At 42.3% G+C, this 19,681-nt stretch overlaps 2 gene segments (V, D, J or C); both read right to left on the bottom strand.

Moving 5' to 3' along the window:
* Positions 1 to 19,681, bottom strand: part of LOC117069611 — a 314,331-nt gene that overhangs the window by 104,437 nt on the left and 190,213 nt on the right.
* LOC117069733 overlaps positions 14,500 to 19,681 on the bottom strand; it is a 95,420-nt gene continuing 90,238 nt past the window's right edge. Inside the window, 1 exon segment of the V gene segment in view lies at positions 14,500 to 15,017. Coding sequence covers positions 14,515 to 15,017 — 503 coding nt within the window.

Here is a 19,681-nt window from a genome sequence, read left to right as displayed (position 1 = left end):
CTTGGGAGGCCTGTGCTGCTCTCAGCCGACATCTCAATAATAGAGTTGGTAAATCTTTCCATAATAACCTGCGGTTGTGAGTAAATCTTTTCATAATCACCTAGGGATTACAGGTGTGAGCCACCGTGCCCAGTCAGATATTCATTCTATTTTTATTTTATGTATTTATTTATTTTTTTAGATGGAGTCTTGCTCTATCACCAGGCTGTAGTGCAGTGGCACGATCTCGGCTCACTGCAATCTTCAACTTCCTGGTTCACGCAGTTCTCCTGCCCCAGCCTCTGGAAGAGCTGGGACTACAGGCACCACCACCACGCCTGGCTAAATTTTGTATTTTTAGTAGAGACAGGGTTTCACCATGTTGGCCAGGATGGTCACGATCTCTTGACCTTGTGATCCGCCTGCCTTGGCCTCCCAACGTCCTGGGTTTGCAGGTGTGAGCCACCACACCCAGCCCAGATATGTAATCTTAAGGCTCCAAAATAATCATTGACTCCATGTCTTGCATCCTAGTGGAAAGGGTGGGTTTCCAAGGCCTTGGGCAGTCCTACCTTTGTGGTTTCCCTAAGTGCAGCCCACATGGCTGCTCTCATGAGCTGGAGTTGTGTGTCTGTGGCTTTTCCAGGCTGCCAGGTGCAAGCTGCCTGTGGATCTACCATTCTACGGTCTGGAGGTTGGAAGCCTCCTTCCATAGCTACACTCAGCATGTCCTGGTACGGACTCTGTGTACCTGTGGACCGTGTGTGGAGGATCCAACCACATATTTATCCCTGGCATTGCCTTAGACAAGTTTCTTTGTGGAGTCTCTTACCTTTTGATAGGGCTCTGCCTCGGCACCCAGCATTTCTCATCCGTCCTTTGAAATCTAGATGGAAGCTGGTAAGCCACCTTCACTTCTACATTCTGTGCACTCAAAGCCATAACACCACAAGGTGTTACAACTTGAACCACCAGGTGTGGTGGCCCGAGCTTTACGTGGAACACTTTGAGTTCTGGCTGGAGGTGGAGCAGTGAGCATGTGGTTATCTCCCTCCTGTGCAGCACATTGACACCCGGGGCCTTGCCCATAAAATCACTCTAAACTTCTAGAACTCAGCCTGTAATGGGAGGGGTGATCTCAAAGATTTCTGAAATGCCTTTGAGGCAATTTTCCCACTGTTTTGAATATTAGCAATTGGTTCCCTTTTAGTCATCCTAATCTCTCTAGCAAGTGGTTCCTCCACAGTGTACCTAGATTATTTCTCTACCACAGGACCAGGATGCACATTTTTAAAACTTTTATGCTTTGCTTCCCTGTCAAGTATAACTTCAAACTTTAAGTCACTGATTTGCTCATTTATCTAATCTAGACTATTATAACCAGCCAGGCCACTTTTCTGATGCTCTCCTGCTTGGAAATTTCTTCTGCCAGGTATCAGAAGTCATCACACTTAAGTTTAAGTTCCCACCAGTCCCTAGGATATGAACACAATGCAGCCAAGTTATTTGCTAGTGCATAAAATGGGTAACCATTACTCCAGTTTCCAGTAACTTCCTCATTTCCGCTTGAGTCACTGTCTACCTGGACTTCACTATCCATATTTCTATCAGCATTTTGGTCCCAACCATTTAAGTGGTTTCTAAGAAGTTTCAAAGTTTCCTTCATTTTACAGTCTTAATCTGAGCTCTCCAAAAACTTCCAATCTCTTTCCAAAGCCACTTCCACATTTTCAGGTATCCTTATAGCATTGCCCTACTCCTCAGTACCAATTTTCTGTGTTAGTCTGTTTTTGCATTGCTGGAAAGGATTATCTGAAGCTGGGTAATTTATAATAAGATGTGTTTTTTGGGGGGGGGCTCCTGGTTCTGCAGGCTGTACAGGAAGCATGGTGCCAGCATCTGCGCTTGGTCAGTGCTTCAGAAAGCTTACTACAATCATGGCAGAAGGCAATGGAGGAGCAGACACATCCCATGATGAGAGCAGGTACAAGAGAAAAGATGCGGGAGGTCCTACAGTCATTAAAACAACCAGATTTCACTTGAACTAATGTAGCACAAACTCATTTATCACCACAGGTGTTTTGCTAAGTCATTCATGAGGATCCCCCTCCATAATCTAATACCTCCTACCAGGCCCGAGCTTCAACATTGGAGATCACATTCAAACACGACTTTTGGAGAAGACAAATATCTATACCATGTGACATTCCAAACGTTTCATTTCCAAATACTATAACATTGCAGGTTAGGAATCCTACATTTGACTTTGGAGAGGTCAGAGTTAAGTCCATAGCAGGGCTCCTGGTGAGGACACTAGAGCTGTGCTTTTCTCCTAATATTGCTCTGCGTAGCATGCAGGTGGCCCCTGAGGATGAAGTCGGATGAGAAAAGAAGAGGAATTATGTCATCCTGCTGCCTTTTAGCATCGGTTGTTATTGATGATAAGTCAGCTTTTAATAGTTGAATTATCTAACACACGGGGAGTTGCTTATCTCTTGCCACCTTTAAGAATTGTATTTGTCCATTTTTATACAACATGTCATTAAGATATACTTTGTTAAGAATGTATTTTTACTTACTTTACATCGTTTCTTGAATTACTTCAATATGTACATTAACATTGATCATGAAAATTGTAGAATTCTCTGCTAAAACATTACATTTTTATGACATGTCTCCTTTCTCAAATTAAAAATAATACATTTAACATGGTTCTAATTTCGTATTAATATGTATTCACTTTATTTATTTATTTATTTTTTTTTACCATTCTTTGATTGTCAGCATATCTATTTACATGTCCCTAAGTTTGCTGATTGACTTCTCTTCTGGATAAAATATACTCCTTATCCCCTCTAATACGTATTTCTAAGTATTTTATTTAATCTTTAGATTTTCTATTACTTCTCTTCTAAAAAAACCCTCTTCGTTTGTTGATATTAACTATTTGATGAAATACTACTGTCGTACCTTCCTTAGCTTATCTAAGCATGAGTTCCTTTGGTGTTTTGAACACCTTTGTAATGACTGTTTTGAAGTTTCCATTTGTTAAATCCAACATCTGGAATGACTCACAGATTCTGTTTTCCGCAATTTGTATTGTGCATTGGTGACCTTCCAGTTTCTTCAAATATCTCATAATTATATTTGGAATCTAGACAGATAACATATCTTAGAAACTCTGAATAGTGACCCGCCACCACTCTGGTGTATCAATGAAATGTCTCCCTATTAATTTATTCCTCCATGGGCTTGTTCCTTTGAGTGATGTCTCTTTCCTTCATACTACAAAGGGATTGATGTCACCATTCACAGGTGTAGTGCTGGATGTACACACAGTTACCATGGAAATGCTTCCATTTGGCAGTGTAGACTTTGAAAGTCTCTTTACCTGATGTCTCTGTTTGGGTGTCTGTATCTCTTAATATAACAACTGGATGCTATTCCGCACTTACTGCTGGCATGGTGTCACTGTTTTGTGTCATAAAGTGATCCACAGTCTGATGCAATGAAATTTGTGTCTATTTGGAGGGGCAGTTTTTTTTTTTTTTTTTTTTTTTTGAGACGGAGTCTCGCTCTGTCACCCAGGCTGGAGTGCAGTGGCCGGATCTCAGCTCACTGCAAGCTCCGCCTCCCGGGTTTACACCATTCTCCTGCCTCAGCCTCCCGAGTAGCTGGGACTACAGGCGTCCGCCACCTCGTCTGGCTAGTTTTTTGTATTTTTTTAGTAGAGACGGGGTTTCACCGTGTTAGCCAGGATGGTCTCGATCTCCTGACCTGGTGATCCGCCCGCCTCGGCCTCCCAAAGTACTGGGATTGCAGGGTTGAGCCACCGCGCCCAGCCTGGAGGGGCAGTTTTTGAGTTTTTTTCTGACACAAAAGGTTTGTTTGTTTGTTTCAAGAAATGGGTTCTGGCAATATTTTCAAGGCTGTCTTTAAAATCCTGGGCTCCAATGATTCTCTCACCTAAGCTTCTTGACTCACTGGAACTACAGACGTGTGGCACAATGTTACGTGGCACATAATCATTAAGATTATTCTTAAATTATAATTTTTCTCATTCTCTCAGATAAACTGAGTGCATTATAGTTTGATATATTGTTCTAATGGAGCTTTTGGCTTTCTACAAATTACCATAAAATATATGATAATTTCAGGAGAACCTTATGATAGAAATCATTCATATTCTAATACAAATAGTCACACACTTTACAGAGGATTTTGAATCCCTATTTCTATGCCTTCCATGTAGAACTGTGAGTCAGTTAAGCCTCTTTTCTTTGTAAATTACCCAGTCATAAGTATTGCTTCCTAGCAGTGTGAGAACAAAAAAATACACTCTTTTGGTAGCACAGAGACTAAGGCACTGCTATAAAGATACCCAAATATATGGAAGCAACACTGGAGGTAGGTTAGGTAAGACATAGAGGTTGGAACAGTTGGCAGGGCTCAGAAGAAGACAGGAGGATATTGAAAAGTTGGTAATTTCCTAGAGACTTTTTGAATGACCTTGAACAAAATGCTGATAGTAGTATGGACAAAATCCAGGATGAGGGGGGTTAGGAACTTTTCGGGAACTGGAGCAAAGGTGACTCATGCTATGCTTTAGCACGAAGACTGGCAGCATTTTGCCTCTGCCCTAGAGATCTGTGGAACTTTGAACTTGATAGAGGTGATTTAGAGTATCTGGCAGATGACATTTCTAACCAGCAACGCATTCAAGATGAAGAAGAGCATAAAAGTATGGAATATTTTTAGCTGGCAATATGATAGAAAAGAAAAACCAATTTTCTGAGGAAAAACTCAAGCACATTGCAGAAATTTGCATAAGTAAAAAGAAGCCAAAGGCCAATCACCAAGAAAGTGGGGGAAAAAATGTCTTCAGAACATGTCAGAGGTTTTCAGGGCAGTTCCTCCCATCACAGGCCAAGAGCCCCAAAAGGAAAATAATGGTTTTATGTGCCTGGTCCAGGGCTTTCCTGCTCTGTGCAGTTTTGGGAAATGGTGCCTTTAGTCCCAGCTACTTCAGCTCCAGCTGCACCTAAAGGGGGCCAAGGCACAGCTCAGGCCACTGCTTCAGATGGTGCAAATCCCAAACCTTGGCAGCTTCCCTGTCATGTTGAGTCTATGGTTGCACAGAAGTTAAGAATAGAGGTTTGGGAACCTCCATCTAGATTTCAGAAAAAGTATGGAAATGTCTTCATGTCCAGGCAGAAGTTTGCTGGGTGGGGGGTGGTGTAGCCCTCATAGAAAACCTCTGTTACGGTAGCACAGAAGAGAAATGTGGGGTTGAAACCCCAGTACAGAGTCCTCACTGGGCCTCTGCCTAGTGGAGCTGAGAGAAGAGGGCCCTGTCCTCCAGAACCCAGAATGTGAGATCGACTGACAGCTTCCACTCTGAGCCTGGAAAAGCTGAAGACACTCAACACCAGTCCATGAAAGCAGCTGGGATTGGGGCTGTACCTTGCAAAGCCATGGTGGCAGAAGTGTCCAAAACCAAGAGAGTCCACCTCTTCCATCACCCTCACCTGGAAGTGAGACATGGAGTCAAATGAGATTATTTTGGAGCTTTAAGGTTTAATGAATGCTCTGTTGGATTTTGATCTCGCATGGGGCCTGTAGCCCCTCATTTCAACCGTTCTCTCCCATTTGGAATGGGTGTTTTTTCTCAATATCTATACTTACATTGTATCTAGGAAGTAACTAACTTGCTTTTTGATTTTACAGGCTCATAGGTGGAAGGGGCTTACCTTGTCTCTGATGAGATTTTGGACTTGGCCTTTGAGTCAGTGCTGGATTGAGTTAAGACTTTAAGGGACTGTTCCACTCCAGCCTGGTGACAGAGCAAGACTCCATCTCAAAAAAAAAAAAATAATTAAAAAAAAAATATTTTAAGGGACTGTTGAAAAGGCATGATTGTGTTTTGAAAAGTGAGGACATGAGATTTGGGAGGGGCCAGGAGAAGAATGATATGGTTTCACTGTGTCCCCACCCAAAATCTCATCTTGAATTATTATTCCCATAACATCACATACAATAGTGGGACTCAATGGAGGAAATTTAATCATGGGAGTGGGTCCCCCAGGCTGTTTGTGCGACAATGAGTGTGTCTCACAATATGTGATGGTTGGCATTTCCCTGCTTGCACTTCTCCATCATGCTGCCTTGCGAAGAAGGTGCCTCACTTCCCTTTTCCCTTCTGCCATAATTAAAAGTTTCCTGAGGCCTCCTCCGCAATGCATAATTTTGAGTCAATTAAGCCTCTTTTCTATATAACTTACTCAGTATTGGATATTACTTCAACAGTGTGAAAACTGACTAATACAGTGTTATTTTCTGCCATTGTGAGTCACTCACAATGGCAGCTTCCTAGAGGGTGGTCTGAGAGGGTGCAAACACATGGCGATTTGGGCTTCATCATCAAAGCACTGTTGAACCCCAGGGCTGAACCCACAGAGGGCAGCAGTGGCTGTGGATCCCACTCTGTAGTACTTAGGGAAGGGAGGGGATGGGATGGGGGTGATGTCTGCAGAACCCTAGAAAAATGTGAGGAGGGCAGAGAATCTGCAGATAGATGAGCATATTCTAAGAACGGTCATCCTCCTAAACTTGGCTGACTTCGGTGATTATGAAGAGAAGGGAAGTGATTCACCACACATGGAGGATAGAAAGTGAAGAGAGTTTCTTTTTCCTGCATGGAGACTGAGAAAGATAAAAGGCTTTCCAAGAAGAAATGAAGGTGAAGAAACAGTCTGAAAAACAGGACATTAGAAGCCAACCAAAGTGGAGAACAAGAGCCTCTAAAGTGCTGCCTAATTTCCACGAACAGCAGATGAAAAAAAAAAAAAAAGAAAGAAAGAAATAAAACACCATGGATATGCTGAGTTAAAGTAAGAAAACATATGCAATTGTTTGACTATTACAGCACAAAACCACAAAACTCTATTATTCATGGCAACAGAGTTTGTATTGAGGATTCACATTTTTTTAAGACAGGGTCTCACTCTGTCGCCCAGCCTGGAGTGCAGTGGCACAATCACAGTTCACTGCAGCCTCAACCTCCCAGGCTTAGGAGGTTCCCAAGCCTCAACCTTCCAAGTAGTTGGGACCACAGGTAGCACCACACACAAGTATCTATCTATCTATCTATCTATCTATCTATCTATCTATCTTTCTATCTAACTATCTATCTATAGAGAGAGAGAAAGGATCTCACTATGTTGCCAGGCCGTTGTAAAACTCCTGATCTCTAGTGATCTGCCTGCCTCAGCCTCCCAAAGTGCTGGGATTACAGGTGTGATTTTTAAATTTTTACTATTTTAATGACAGTATTATTTCAAATGAATACAATATGTAAAGCATATTTTTAAAATTGTACTGAGAGATCATTGCTAGTATTATTCTGAAAATATGCAACATTAAAAGTTGAGTTAAATCCCTGCTCTAAGTTAATGTTTTGTAGGTGAAAGAAACCATGGAGTTAAAAGGAAGAAATGGTGAGAGATCCTGGGGAAGACTTTTGCTTGACCAGGTCAAGAATCCCCAAAGTCTAAAAGAAAACCACAGCCTCCCAGGCTCCTGATGCGGAGCTGCTTCCTAAGAGAACCCTCATGAACTGAGCACCCCCTGGTGTCCTGAGCCTCTCCTTGGTGGTTCTGAGTGCCCCTTGGTGTCCTCAGGGCTCCCTGGTGTTTCTGAGCACCCCCTCGTGTCCTGAGAGCCCCCTGGGGGTCCTGAGCACGCCCTGGTGACCCTAAATGCCCCCTGGTGTCCTCGGCGCCCCCTGGTGGTTCTGAGGGCCACCGGGTGTCCTGAGCGCCTGGTTGTTTCCTGCGCGCATCCTGGTGTCCTGAACGCCCCCTGGTGTCCGGAGCACCTCCTGGTGGTTCTCAGCGCCCCCTGCTGTCCCGAGCATCTTGTGAGCTCCTGAGCTCGCCTTTGTTGTCCTGAACACCTGCTGGTGTCCTGAGCGTCCCCTTGTTATACTGCGCGCCCCCTGGTGCTTGTGAGCAACGTCTACCACGCAGTTCCCTCCTGTCTCCCTGCAGAAATTTTTGTGTCTGGGCTCACGCAAATGTTCCCTCTCCTGTGACCCTCACTGCAATACACGGCCTTGTCCTTGGCTTTCAGGTTGGTCATTTTAAGGTAGACTGCACTTGAAAGGGTGTTGTTTGGGACTGTTAATTTATTAGTACTCATGGAGAGTAACCCTGAGAACTCCCACTTGTTCACTCATTGTTTCCACCCACAACAATCCCTGCCATGAAATCTGCTGCAACAAGCTCATGCTTTAGTCAGCAAAGGTGAATCCAGAGGCTTTTTAGGAGAGTCTCAGGGAAACCCTGGGCTATGCCACTTTCCCTCTGACTCCACCAGTGAACTTCACACAGGACTTCCGCAAACACAGAGGAAGCCAACTGAGAAGAGCCCCGTGAGGAGCAGCCACACCTGTACCTGATCAACAAGGGACCATAATATTGAGGGTGATGAGAAAGGAATCCTGGATCAGTGCAGATCCCACGGTGTGGACACTGAGAAAGGGAACATACATGGGGTGGCTCCTTACCAGGACCTGAAAGAATGGGGATGAGCTTCCTTTCATGAGGAGGTGAGAGGATACATTTCCACATCTTTCTTTCTGTGGTCATGTGTGCACAACTCAACATTGCTCATCCATTCTCTGGTCTACATTTCAGGGAGGCCATGTGCAAAGGATTCCTGGGTGTGGATTCACAGGGTTAATCTGCCCATTACTTTTTCTTATTCTGTAATGTGGACACTGTTGAGGAATCTTCATAGTAGCAAACAATGTAGTTGTTTCATTTTGAGTGAGTTTCTTAATCCTGAGTTCTAATTTGATTGCACTGTGATCTGAGAGACATTTTGTTGTGATTTCTTTTGTTTTACATTTGACGAGGTGTGCTTCACTTCCAGTTATGTAGTCAGTTTTAGAATAAGTGTGATGTGGTGCTGAGAAGAATGTATATTCTGTTGATTTCGGGTGGAGAGTTCTGTAGATGTCTATTAGGTCCACTTGGGGCAGAGATGAGTTCAACTCCTGGACATCCTTGTTAACTTTCTTTCTCATTGATTTGTCTAATATTGACAGTGGGGTGTTAAAGTCTCCCATTATTATTGTGTGGGAGTATAAGTCTCTAAGGACTTGCTTTATGAATCTGGGTGCTCCTGTATTGGGTGCACATATATTTGGAATAGTTAGCTCTTCTTGTGAATTGATTCTTTTACCTTATGTAATGGCTTTCTTTGTCTCTTTTGGTCTTTGTTGGTTTAAAGTCTCTGTTTTATCAGAGACTAGGATTGCAACCCCTGCTTTTTTTTTTTTTTTTGCTTTCCATTTGCTTGGTAGATCTTCCTCCATCCCATTGTTTTGAGCCTCTGTGTGTCTCTGCACATCAGATGTGTCTCCTAAATAGAGCACACTGATGGGTCTGGACTCTATCCAATTTGCCAGTCTGTGTCTTTTAATTGGGGCATTTAGCCCATTTACATTTAAGGTAAATATTGTTATGTGTGAATTTGATCCTCTCATTATGATGTTAGCTGTTTATTTTGCCCATTAATTGATGCAATTTCTTCATAGCATCGATGAACTTTACCATTTGGCATGTTTTTGTGGTGGCTGGTATCAGTTGTTCTTTTCCATGTTTAGTGCTTCCTTCAGGAGCTCTTGTAAGGCAGGCCTGGTGGTGACAAAATCTCTCAGCATTTGCTTGTCTGTAAACTATTTTATTTCTCCTTCACTTATGAAGCTTGGTGTGGCTGGATATGAAATTCTGGGTTAAAAATTATTTTCTTTAAGAATGTTGAATATTGGCACCTACTCTCTTCTGGCTTTTAGGGTTTCTGTTGAGAGACCCACTTTTAGTTTGATGGGCTTCCCTTTGTGGGCAACCCGACCTTTCTCTCTAACTGCCCTTAACACTTTTTCCTTCATTTCACCCTTGGTGAATCTGACAATTATGTGACTTTGGGTTGCTCTTCTCAATGAGTATCTTTGTGGTGCTCTCTGTATTTCCTGAATTTAAATGTTGGTCTGCCTTGCTAGGTTGGGGGAGTTCTCCTGGATCCTATCCTGAAGAGTGTTTTCCAACTTGGTTCAGTTCTCCCCGTCACATTCACATGCACCAATCAAACTTAGATTTGTTCTTTTCACGTAATCTATAAACTTAGATTTATTCCTTGGAGGCTTTGTTCATTATTTTTAATCTTTTTTCTCTAAACTTGTCGTCTCATTTATTTCATTATTTTCATCTTCAATCACTGATACCCTTTCTTCCACTTGATTGAATCAACTATTGAAGCTTGTGCATGCATCACAAAATTCTTGTGCCATGGTTTTCGCCTCCCTCAGGTCATCTAAGGTCTTTTCTACACTGTTTATTCATGTTAGCCAATTGTCTAATCTTTTTTCCAGGTTTTTACTTCCTTGTAATGGGTTAGAACATGCTCCTTTAGCTTGGAGAAATATGTTATTACCGACCTTCAGAAGTCTACTTCTGTCAACTCGTCAAAATGTCAAAATCATTCTCCATCCAGCTTTGTTCTGTTGCTGGTGAGGAGCTGTGATCCTTTGGAGGAGAAGAGGCACTCTCTTTTTTAGAATTTTCAGCCTTTCTGCTCTGGTTTCTCCTCATCTTTGTATTTTTATCTAAGTTTCATCTTTGATGTTGGTGACCTACAGATGGGGTTTTGGTGTGGATGTCCTTTTTGTTGATGTTGATGCTATTCCTTTCTATTAGTTAGTTTTCCTTCTAACAGTCAGGTCCCTCAGCTACAGGACTGTTGGAGTTTGCTGGAGGTCCACTCCAGACCCTGTTTGTGTGGGTATCAGTAGCAGAGGCTGCAGAACAGCAAATATTGCAGAACAACAAATATTGTTGCCTGATCCTTCCTCTGGAAGCTTTGTCCCAGAGGGGCTCCCGCCTGTATGAGGTGGCTGTTGGCCCCTCCTGGGAGATGTCTCCCAGTTAGGCTACGCGGGGGTCAGAGACAAACTTGAGGAGGCAGTCTGTCCATTCTTAGAACTCAAATGCCATGCTGGGAGAACCACTGCTCTGTTCAGAGCTGTCAGACAGGGACGTTTAAGTCTGTCGAAGTTTCTACTGCCTTTGGTTCAGCTATGACCTGCTGACAGAGGTGGAGTCTATAGATAGGGTAGGCCTTGCTGAGCCGAGGTGGGCTCTGCCAAGTTCGAGCTTCCCAGTGTGGTGGCTTATGCCTATTATCCCGGCACTTTGGGAGGCCAAGGCCTGGGCAACAACAGTGAAACTCCATCAAAAAAAAAAAAAAAAAAAAAGCTGAGGGGATTGAGGGGATTTCTATGCAAAGTCTGCAAAGTCTGGATGGTGTGTTTTAATTTCTCCTTGCTAAATATAGTATAATTTCAGAGGAGATTGATAAAGAGGAAACTATTAGAAAATGTGGAATCAGGTATTTTATAAATAAAGAAGGTTCTCACGTCTCCTGGAAACCCCACAAACTTTTAAAAAAGAATGAGCTTTAAGATATATTTCTACATTCTAGATACATGACTAATATAAACTTGGATTTAAGTGCAAGAAGAGATCCACAGAAGATGAAAATTCTGCAGCAGATCATTTGCCAAATAGGCAGTTTTATACCAGTTTGTAATTTTACCTAAGACTCCAGAGAGATCCAAATGATAAATTGTAATATTTCAATGTTAGACAACTGGTTGAGAGAAGCTTGAACTGACATTATTTTGATGAATCATGCCTCAATAATAAAACTGTATTGAATGGTGCACCTGTTCAAGAGGCTGCTTGAGGAAATAGTTTCTACCTCCCCTACTTAGGAATCCTGGCACAAACCAACATGCTCTAAAACCTGGGGCCAGTAAGAACAGAGACAGAAGTTTGAACATTATGAAGTTATTATGAAGTTTTGAGAGATCCACAATCACTGATGAGGTGATTGGCGAGGGTAGTCTCTACGATCCTAGGCTTGGAAGAGTGTGGCTCTTATGATGAACAAAGAGCTGTTTGTTTTGATGAGTAGATGGCAACAAAAACAGTCAAGTAAAACGAAGAAACAGGGGAACATGGTCCAAACAGAAGGACAATATAAAGCTCCAGAAACTGGCATCAATAAATATAAAAGCATAGGGATTTCCTGGCAGAAAATTTAATATTATACTCATGTTAATAAGCTAGTGGCAGTATGCAAGAACACTGTGAGGATTTTAACAGAAATAAAAATATTTAAAAGAGTACTAAAAAAATGGTGTTGAAGAATACAAGTCAGCTAAAAATTGTAACAGAGCACACTGTAGGAGAGGCTCAGGCTTTCCTTTCCCCTAGAGGAGGTAGCCCTGCAATTTCCCTAGACACGAATCATTGTTTCCTCCCACCTGCCTTCTAGATTCTCCCCAAAGATTCCCCTGACTCCAGAGGTCATGTTCCCACCTGTTGAGTGACTTTGGGCTAAAACACACCTGAAACACTGAGTGGCTGTTGTCTTTGATCACTTGATAATCATCTGCATTTTAGTTGATGTGATTTTTTTTTAACCTCAGTTTGAAGGAAAGAAAAAAATCTATAGACTCTACCTAGGTCAGAATTACTTCTCTCTCTTTCACTTGGTAGCTGCAAATGTAGCCCCAAATATGATAGGGATCAATAAACACTGCAGCTCTTACAACACTTTCTTGGTCAACTGTTCCAACAGTACGAGGAACACAGTAGCACAATTATTTTATGGAACTAATTCTGAACCTACTGGAGACACATTTCTTCTTATGTACCAGGACCTCCAGTCCATCGCAGCCTATGATTATGGAGAAGGAAAGAAACACTCTTCAAATTTCCATCATACATGTGGTAAGAGAAATTGATATTTCTGTGCATTGGTTTCCAGACCCAAGAGTTGTTGCTCCTCGCCACTCTCTGTTTGGGAGTATTTGAAAAAAAAAAATCACCTATTTACCCATGTTGGCATGACTCCTGGGTTTCAGAATCAACAAACTGGACAGAGAAGCACAACCCTTGGTGCTCAGGACTTCTGGACACCACACATGGACATTGAAATTCACAAAACACCCATTATATTAAAATGGAGATCCTCACTTTCATTCAATGTTTGAGGTTCCTTGATCAATTAGGAAATACTAAAGGTTGATTTGTTAAAGGAAAATGTATATACAAAGACACTTGTTCCAACACAGTAAGGAAGACTTTATCCAGGGCCCTCGTGATAGGTGTAGGGACCAGGGCAATGGGATTTTGCAGTGGGGAGAGAGGTTCAGCAGAACTGCAAATACAGAATGAGAACGTGGGGGTTTATAGGCATGCAGCAGGGTTGGGGCAAAGGATGGAAAATCACCAAGAAGAAACATCAGGAGTGAGGGAAATCCTGCTTAAGGCAGCCTGCCAGGATTTTTGTTGAAGTTAGACCAGGGTGATCAGATGTCACCCAGGTTACAGTGAAGGACAAGGAACCTGATAAGATATACAGAAAAATCAGACGCTCAGTATGGGGAAACTGGCTAAATCAACACCCCAGAATTCCAGGTAAATCCAAATTTTACAAGCAAGTAAACACAGGTGTTAGGAGAGCCCCCTTTAGTTTTCCTAAGTCACAAAGAGTGTTCTAGATAATCTAGCTGGGGCTGACTCAGTCACAGCATAACAGAAGACGATGGGACTCCGTGGTGAATGGCAGATGCAGGTCTTCCCAGGAATTCCAGCCTGTCTTGCCCAAAGGCCAGCAGTATTGATCTCAGGCTGCCTAGCCAGACCCTACAATTACTGTTACCCAGAGCTCACAGCACAATGGAGTGTCCATCTTCAGCTCTCCTCAAAGTCACAGGTGAGAGCCCAAACTCTGTGACAGTGTGAGAAGCACAAGGTCAGTTCTACATCAGTATCCCATTGGAGAAAACTAGTATTATTCTCTTCATGGCTAAGGTCCGCTTCATTTTCCAAACGTCCCCGTTCACAGAAGGCAGCAGGAGAGTCCAGGCAACGGTGAGTGAGAAAGTCCCCTCAGCCTACCCAGGTCCTGCAGACCTGAGCCCTGGAATTTAGACTACAGATAACACATCTTCAGGTTTCAGAGAAGAGAAGAAGAAAGCGAATTGTGAGAATCAAGTCTGCAGAGAAGGAAAATGGATTAGCAGAAAGAGAGTCCACTGAATCAGTCTGAGTCACATGTGCACGGTTTTACAAGACAAGGGGGGATAACTGTGAAAAACATCAGGTTTTTAGGACCCTGATCCTGGGTGAGCCTCTCTCTTGGCTCCTATCAGAACTCAAAGCCTGTTCTAATCAGAGATTCCCATGGAGGTCTCTGCCCTGAGTCTAACTGGCAAACACTCTCCAGGTTCCCCTGAGAGTCCTCGGGACTTTCGTCCTGGTGACCACAGGAGGATTATCTTCACCCAAAGTGGCACTGCTGTTTCTATGGAGGTGAGGGTGTGTCTTCCTGTTACAAAAAAAGAAACCAAAAGGACAAAAAAGTTTTGCATTTAGAGACATGAACTGTTAGTACAGAATTCTAAATCTGGAGAAGTTCCCTGGGGAAATCTGACAATGAGGCAGCCGCAGACCATGACAGGAAGTCAGCCCTTAGCAGCACCTGCCCCTGCCCTGGAGACAGCCCCGAGCTCAGTGTCCCGGGCGCCCCCTGGTGGTCGTGGGGACCCCTGCAGGGAGGTTTGTGTCTGGGCTCGCACTGACCTCCCGGCACCGTGTCTCTCGCACAGTAATACACGGCCGTGTCCTCGGCTCTCAGGCTGCTCATTTGCAGATACAGCGAGTTCTTGGCGTTGTCTCTGGAGATGGTGAATCGGCCCTTCACGGAGTCAGCGTAGTATATAGTACCACTAGCACTACTAATATACGAGACCCACTCCAGCCCCTTCCCTGGAGCCTGGCGGACCCAGTGCATGCCGTAACTACTGAAGGTGAATCCAGAGGCTGCACAGGAGAGTCTCAGGGAAGCCTCAGGCTGTACCAGGCCTCCTCCAGACTCCACCAGCTGCACCTCACAGTGGACACCTGCAAATAAAGAGACACCCTGGTCAGAAACTGCCACACAGATCCAGTGTTTCTCTCACTCATATCCACACACACTCAATCTCTCAAGTTTTCCCTGAATCACCTTTTAAAATAGCAACAAGGAAAACCCAGCTCAGCCCCAACTCCATGGCGAGTCCTCTGTGTTCAGGGCTGATCCCCAAGTGGAAATGCCTTGGAATCCAGGGCTAAGGCTCCTCTCTCAGAGCTGCAGGGTCAGGGTTGGGTTGGTTTTCATCTGTAGAGGGAGGGCCCTATTTGCATGTCTCCTACTATATAAATTATGTTCTGTAGGAGTCAATATCTTCTCCATTTACAGATGTGGAAGTGAACCCACACATGGTGGGGACTCTGTATGCATCTAGGAGCTCCTGTCTGGAATGTGTGAAGCCCAGTATCTGGCCCTGTGCTCCTTGTCACTGGCTCTGACTTCTCCCTAAACCAACTCCAGGACAAAGCTGGATGTTCCTACTGCGGTTTTCAGAACCCACTTTCCGTATTAAGAGCATGTGTTATGTTGCCACATTCCAGCTCTCACCCGAAAATATGGAGAGAATTAGGGGACAGGCACATTAATTTTCAGGTACTTGTGACATTTAACATATTTTTGTATCTTTCTATTATCCCATGCCTGTCTGAATTTCCATTTGTTTGCTTATGATACATTCTACATGGCTTAATTGAAAGATAATAAACTTCATATATTTAAAACGTACAATTAATAAACGTGATGTGACTGTCATCATTATCAAGAAAGTGGACACGTGAATTCTTCTCAACATCTCCTCTTGTTCTGCTGTATTCCTCCTCCTCTCCCCTTCCCTTCTTCTATTGTTTCTCCTGGCAACTACCAATATTCATTGTATTTTTTAAGATATATCTTTATTTATCAGAATTCATAAAAATGAAATTACATCGTATATATTCTTATTTTACTCAATATAAATACTTAACTATTTTACCTTGTTCTGTGCCTCAGGCATTTATTTATTATAAATGATGGGTAGTAAGTTAGTGAACAAATTTACCATAATTTGTCTTTCTATTAAGCAACTTTACAATATTTGCATTCTTTTATTACTCTGGGTCTTACCAAAAAAATCTGCAACTCAGTTTTGAAATGTACATAGATGAAGAATGTATTTTGCTTATTTTTTTACAATAACAACATCAACAATAACAGATAAACAGAGAAGATGGGGTTTTGCAAATTTTTGAAAATATTTTAAATACTTGAAGTTTTAAGAGAAACATCAAATCTGAAATCCAGGGAGTGGCAAGTTCTTGTATGCAGTAAGAAGGCCGGGGTATGAGCTGAACTGGGGCAGAGTCTGGCATATAAAATGTGGGCTACTACAAGATAAAAACACACATATATATTGGATTGCTTGAAGTCAAGTATGGTAAACGTGTTGTGTGAATTTCTCAGGGACCACATACTGAAGAACTTTCCTATCCTCTTGAATCATTTTTCCCAATAATAGGGAAAGTGACAAAAATCTTTCCCTGCCAATGTGTCTGTCTGGGAGAGAAAACGAACCTACACTCTGAAATGCATTTGGACCCACCTCCTTTATCCCCTTTGCAGAACTAAGAAATTACTCTGCAGGGGCAAGCCACCAAAACCAGAATCTTAGGGGCGCTCGGGCAATCCCTTAGGAACTGAGATGGGAAAAGAGGTCTTCACCTAAGTTCCTTTGAGAACTACCTCCCCCTTTCTTATTGAATCAGAGCCTTAATCTACAGGTCAGTTCAGCAAATCTGGAAGGTGATAACACCATAATAGAACATTGGAGCTGTGGGAGGGAACAACTGGGAAAAACAAGAGGACTCTCCCCAGGGAAAAGAGCAAGAACACGCAGACAGACATCTCATCTGGAGGAAGTTCAGAAACACTGGAAAGCTGACACCCAGACTCAGGATCACAATATGGACCCATGACAGGTCCGAAAATATCCCTTTATTCTATTGCCTTCAACCAATTTTACAATTGTCAGTTGAATATGACATCTTTTTTAAAATTATACTTTAAGTTCTAGGGTACATGTACACAACGTGCAAGTTTGTTACATATGTATACATGTGCCATGTGGGTGTTCTGCACCCATTAACTCGTCATTTACACTAGGTATATCCCCTAATACTCTCCCTCCCCCCTCCCCCACCCCACGACAGGCCCCGGTGTGTGATGTTCCCCACCTTGTGTCCAAGTGTTCTCATTGTTCAATTCCCAACTATGAGTGAGAACATGCGGTGTTTGGTTTTCTGTCCTTGCGATAGCGTGCTCAGAATGATGGTTTCTAGTTTTCCCACAAAGGACATGAACTCATCCTTTTTATGGCTGCATAGTATTCCATGGTGTATATGTGCCACATTTTCTTAATCCAGTCTGTCACTGATGGACATTTGGGTTGATTCCAAGTCTTTGCTATTGTGAATAGTGCCGCAATAAACATACGTGTGCATGTGTCTTTATAGCAGCATGATTTATCATTCTTTGGGTATATGTGCCCAGTAATAGGATGACTGGGTCAATTGATATTTCTAGTTCTAGATCCTTGAGGAATCACCACACTCTCTTCCACAATGGCTGAACTAGTTTACAGTCCCATTAACAATGTAAAAGCATTCCTATTTCTCCACATCCTCTCCAGCACCTGTTGTTTCCTGACTTTTTAATGATCACCATTCTAAATGGTGTGAGATGGTATCTCATTGTGGTTTTGATTAGCATTTCTCTGATTGCCAGTGATAATGAGCATTTTTTCAAGTGTATGTTGGCTGCATAAATGTCTTCTTTTGAGAAGTGTCTGTTCATACGTTCATACCCTTGGCCCACTTTTTGATGGGATTGTTTGATTTTTTCTTGTAAATTTAAGTTCTTTGTAGATTCTCAATCTTAGCCCTTTGTCAGATGGGTAGATTGTAAAAATTTTCTCCCATTCTGTAAGTTGCCTGTTCAATCTGATGGTAGTTTCTTTTGAGGTGCAGAAACTCTTTAGTTTAATTAGATCCCATTTGTCACTTTTGGCTTTTGTTGCCATTGTTTTTAGCGTTTTAGTCATGAAGTCCTTGCCCATGCCTATGTCCTGAAAGGTATTCCCTAGGTTTTCTTCTAGGGTTTTTATGGTTTTAGGTCTAACATTTGTCTTTAATCCATCTTGAATTAATTTTTGTATAAGGTGTAAGGAAGGCATCCAGTTTCACTTTTCTACATATGGCTAGCCAGTTTTCCCAGCACCATTTATTAAATAGGGAATCCTTTCCCTATTTCTTGTTTTTGTCAAGTTTGTCAAAGATCAGATGGTCGTAGATGTGTGGTATTACTTCCAAGGGCTCTATCCTGTTCCATTGGTCTGTATCTCTGTTTTAGTACCAGTACCATGCTGTTTTGGTTACTGTAGTCTTGTAGTATAGTTTGAAGTCAGGTAGCGTGATACCTCCAGCTTTGTTCTTTTGGCTTAGGATTGTCTTGGCAATATGGGCTCCTTTTTGGTTCCATATGAACTTTAAAGTAGTTTTTTTTTTTTTTTCAATTTTGTGAAGAAAGTCATTGGTAGCTTGATGGGGATGGCATTGAATCTATAAATTACCTTGGGCAGTATGGCCATTTTCACAATATTTATTCTTCCTATCCACGAGCATGGAATGTTCTTCCATTTGTGTGTGTCCTCTTTTATTTCATTGAGCAGTGGTTTGTAGTTCTCCTTGAAGAGGTCCTTCACATCCGTTGTAAGTTGGATTCCTAGGTATTTTATTCTATTTTAAGCAATTGTGAATGAGAGTTCACTCATGATTTGGCTCTCTGTTTGTCTGTTATTGGTGTATAGGAATGCTTGTGATTTTGCACATTAATTTTGTATCCTGAGACTTTGCTGAAGTTGCTTATCATCTTAAGGAGATTTTGGGCTGACACGATGGGGTTTTCTAACTATACAATCATGTCATTTGCAAAGAGCTACAATTTGACTTCTTCTTTCCTTAATTGAATACACTTAATTTCTTAATATGTTCTGGAAAACCCGGCAAAATGGACAAGTTAGGGAGCTCTTAGAGGCACTCCTATATCCCAGATTCTGGGCAAGTATAAAAGTGGAAGTCAATGCAAAAAGAGGTAACACTGAAGCTAAGAAAACTGCCACACCATATCATATCCTCAGAAGAGAAAACTGCTGAGAGAGCCACAGATGTCATCAAAAATATCAATGTTTAGCCTCTGATCTTAAATACAAATGAATGAGAAAACATCATTATCAATTTTGTTTAGATAATTTGTGCCAGATTATTTCAAATGAATATTTGTTGTATTTCAGCTCTACAGTTTATAGACAAACTGGTTATCAGATTAAATAAACAAATTGAGGGAATAGCAGAGGTTAATTCTTGATGAGGTGTGACCAGCTAGCCACAAATTCCTGGGAGAACCCTAACATAGGGACCCAGACAGAAACCACAGGGCCCTTCGGCCACAGTTAGGTCAACTTTCCTCAATTTCTACCTTACCGGGATGTGAATGTATTTTATTTATCATCTATCTGTTCTCCGTGTCTTGAAATAATTCCTTGAGAAAAGGCTACAGCCCTTTCAGATGATTAAAAACTTTGGTATTTTGTATTTCTAGCCTCTAACCTGCCAGATTTTGCATG

Source organism: Trachypithecus francoisi, unplaced genomic scaffold (assembly GCF_009764315.1).
Source record: "Trachypithecus francoisi isolate TF-2019V2 unplaced genomic scaffold, Tfra_2.0 Lachesis_group3, whole genome shotgun sequence".
In the NCBI taxonomy this organism is placed as follows: domain Eukaryota; kingdom Metazoa; phylum Chordata; class Mammalia; order Primates; family Cercopithecidae; genus Trachypithecus; species Trachypithecus francoisi.
The sequence above is the reverse complement of the archived record's forward strand: the minus strand, read 5'-3'. Positions and strand labels throughout refer to the sequence as shown.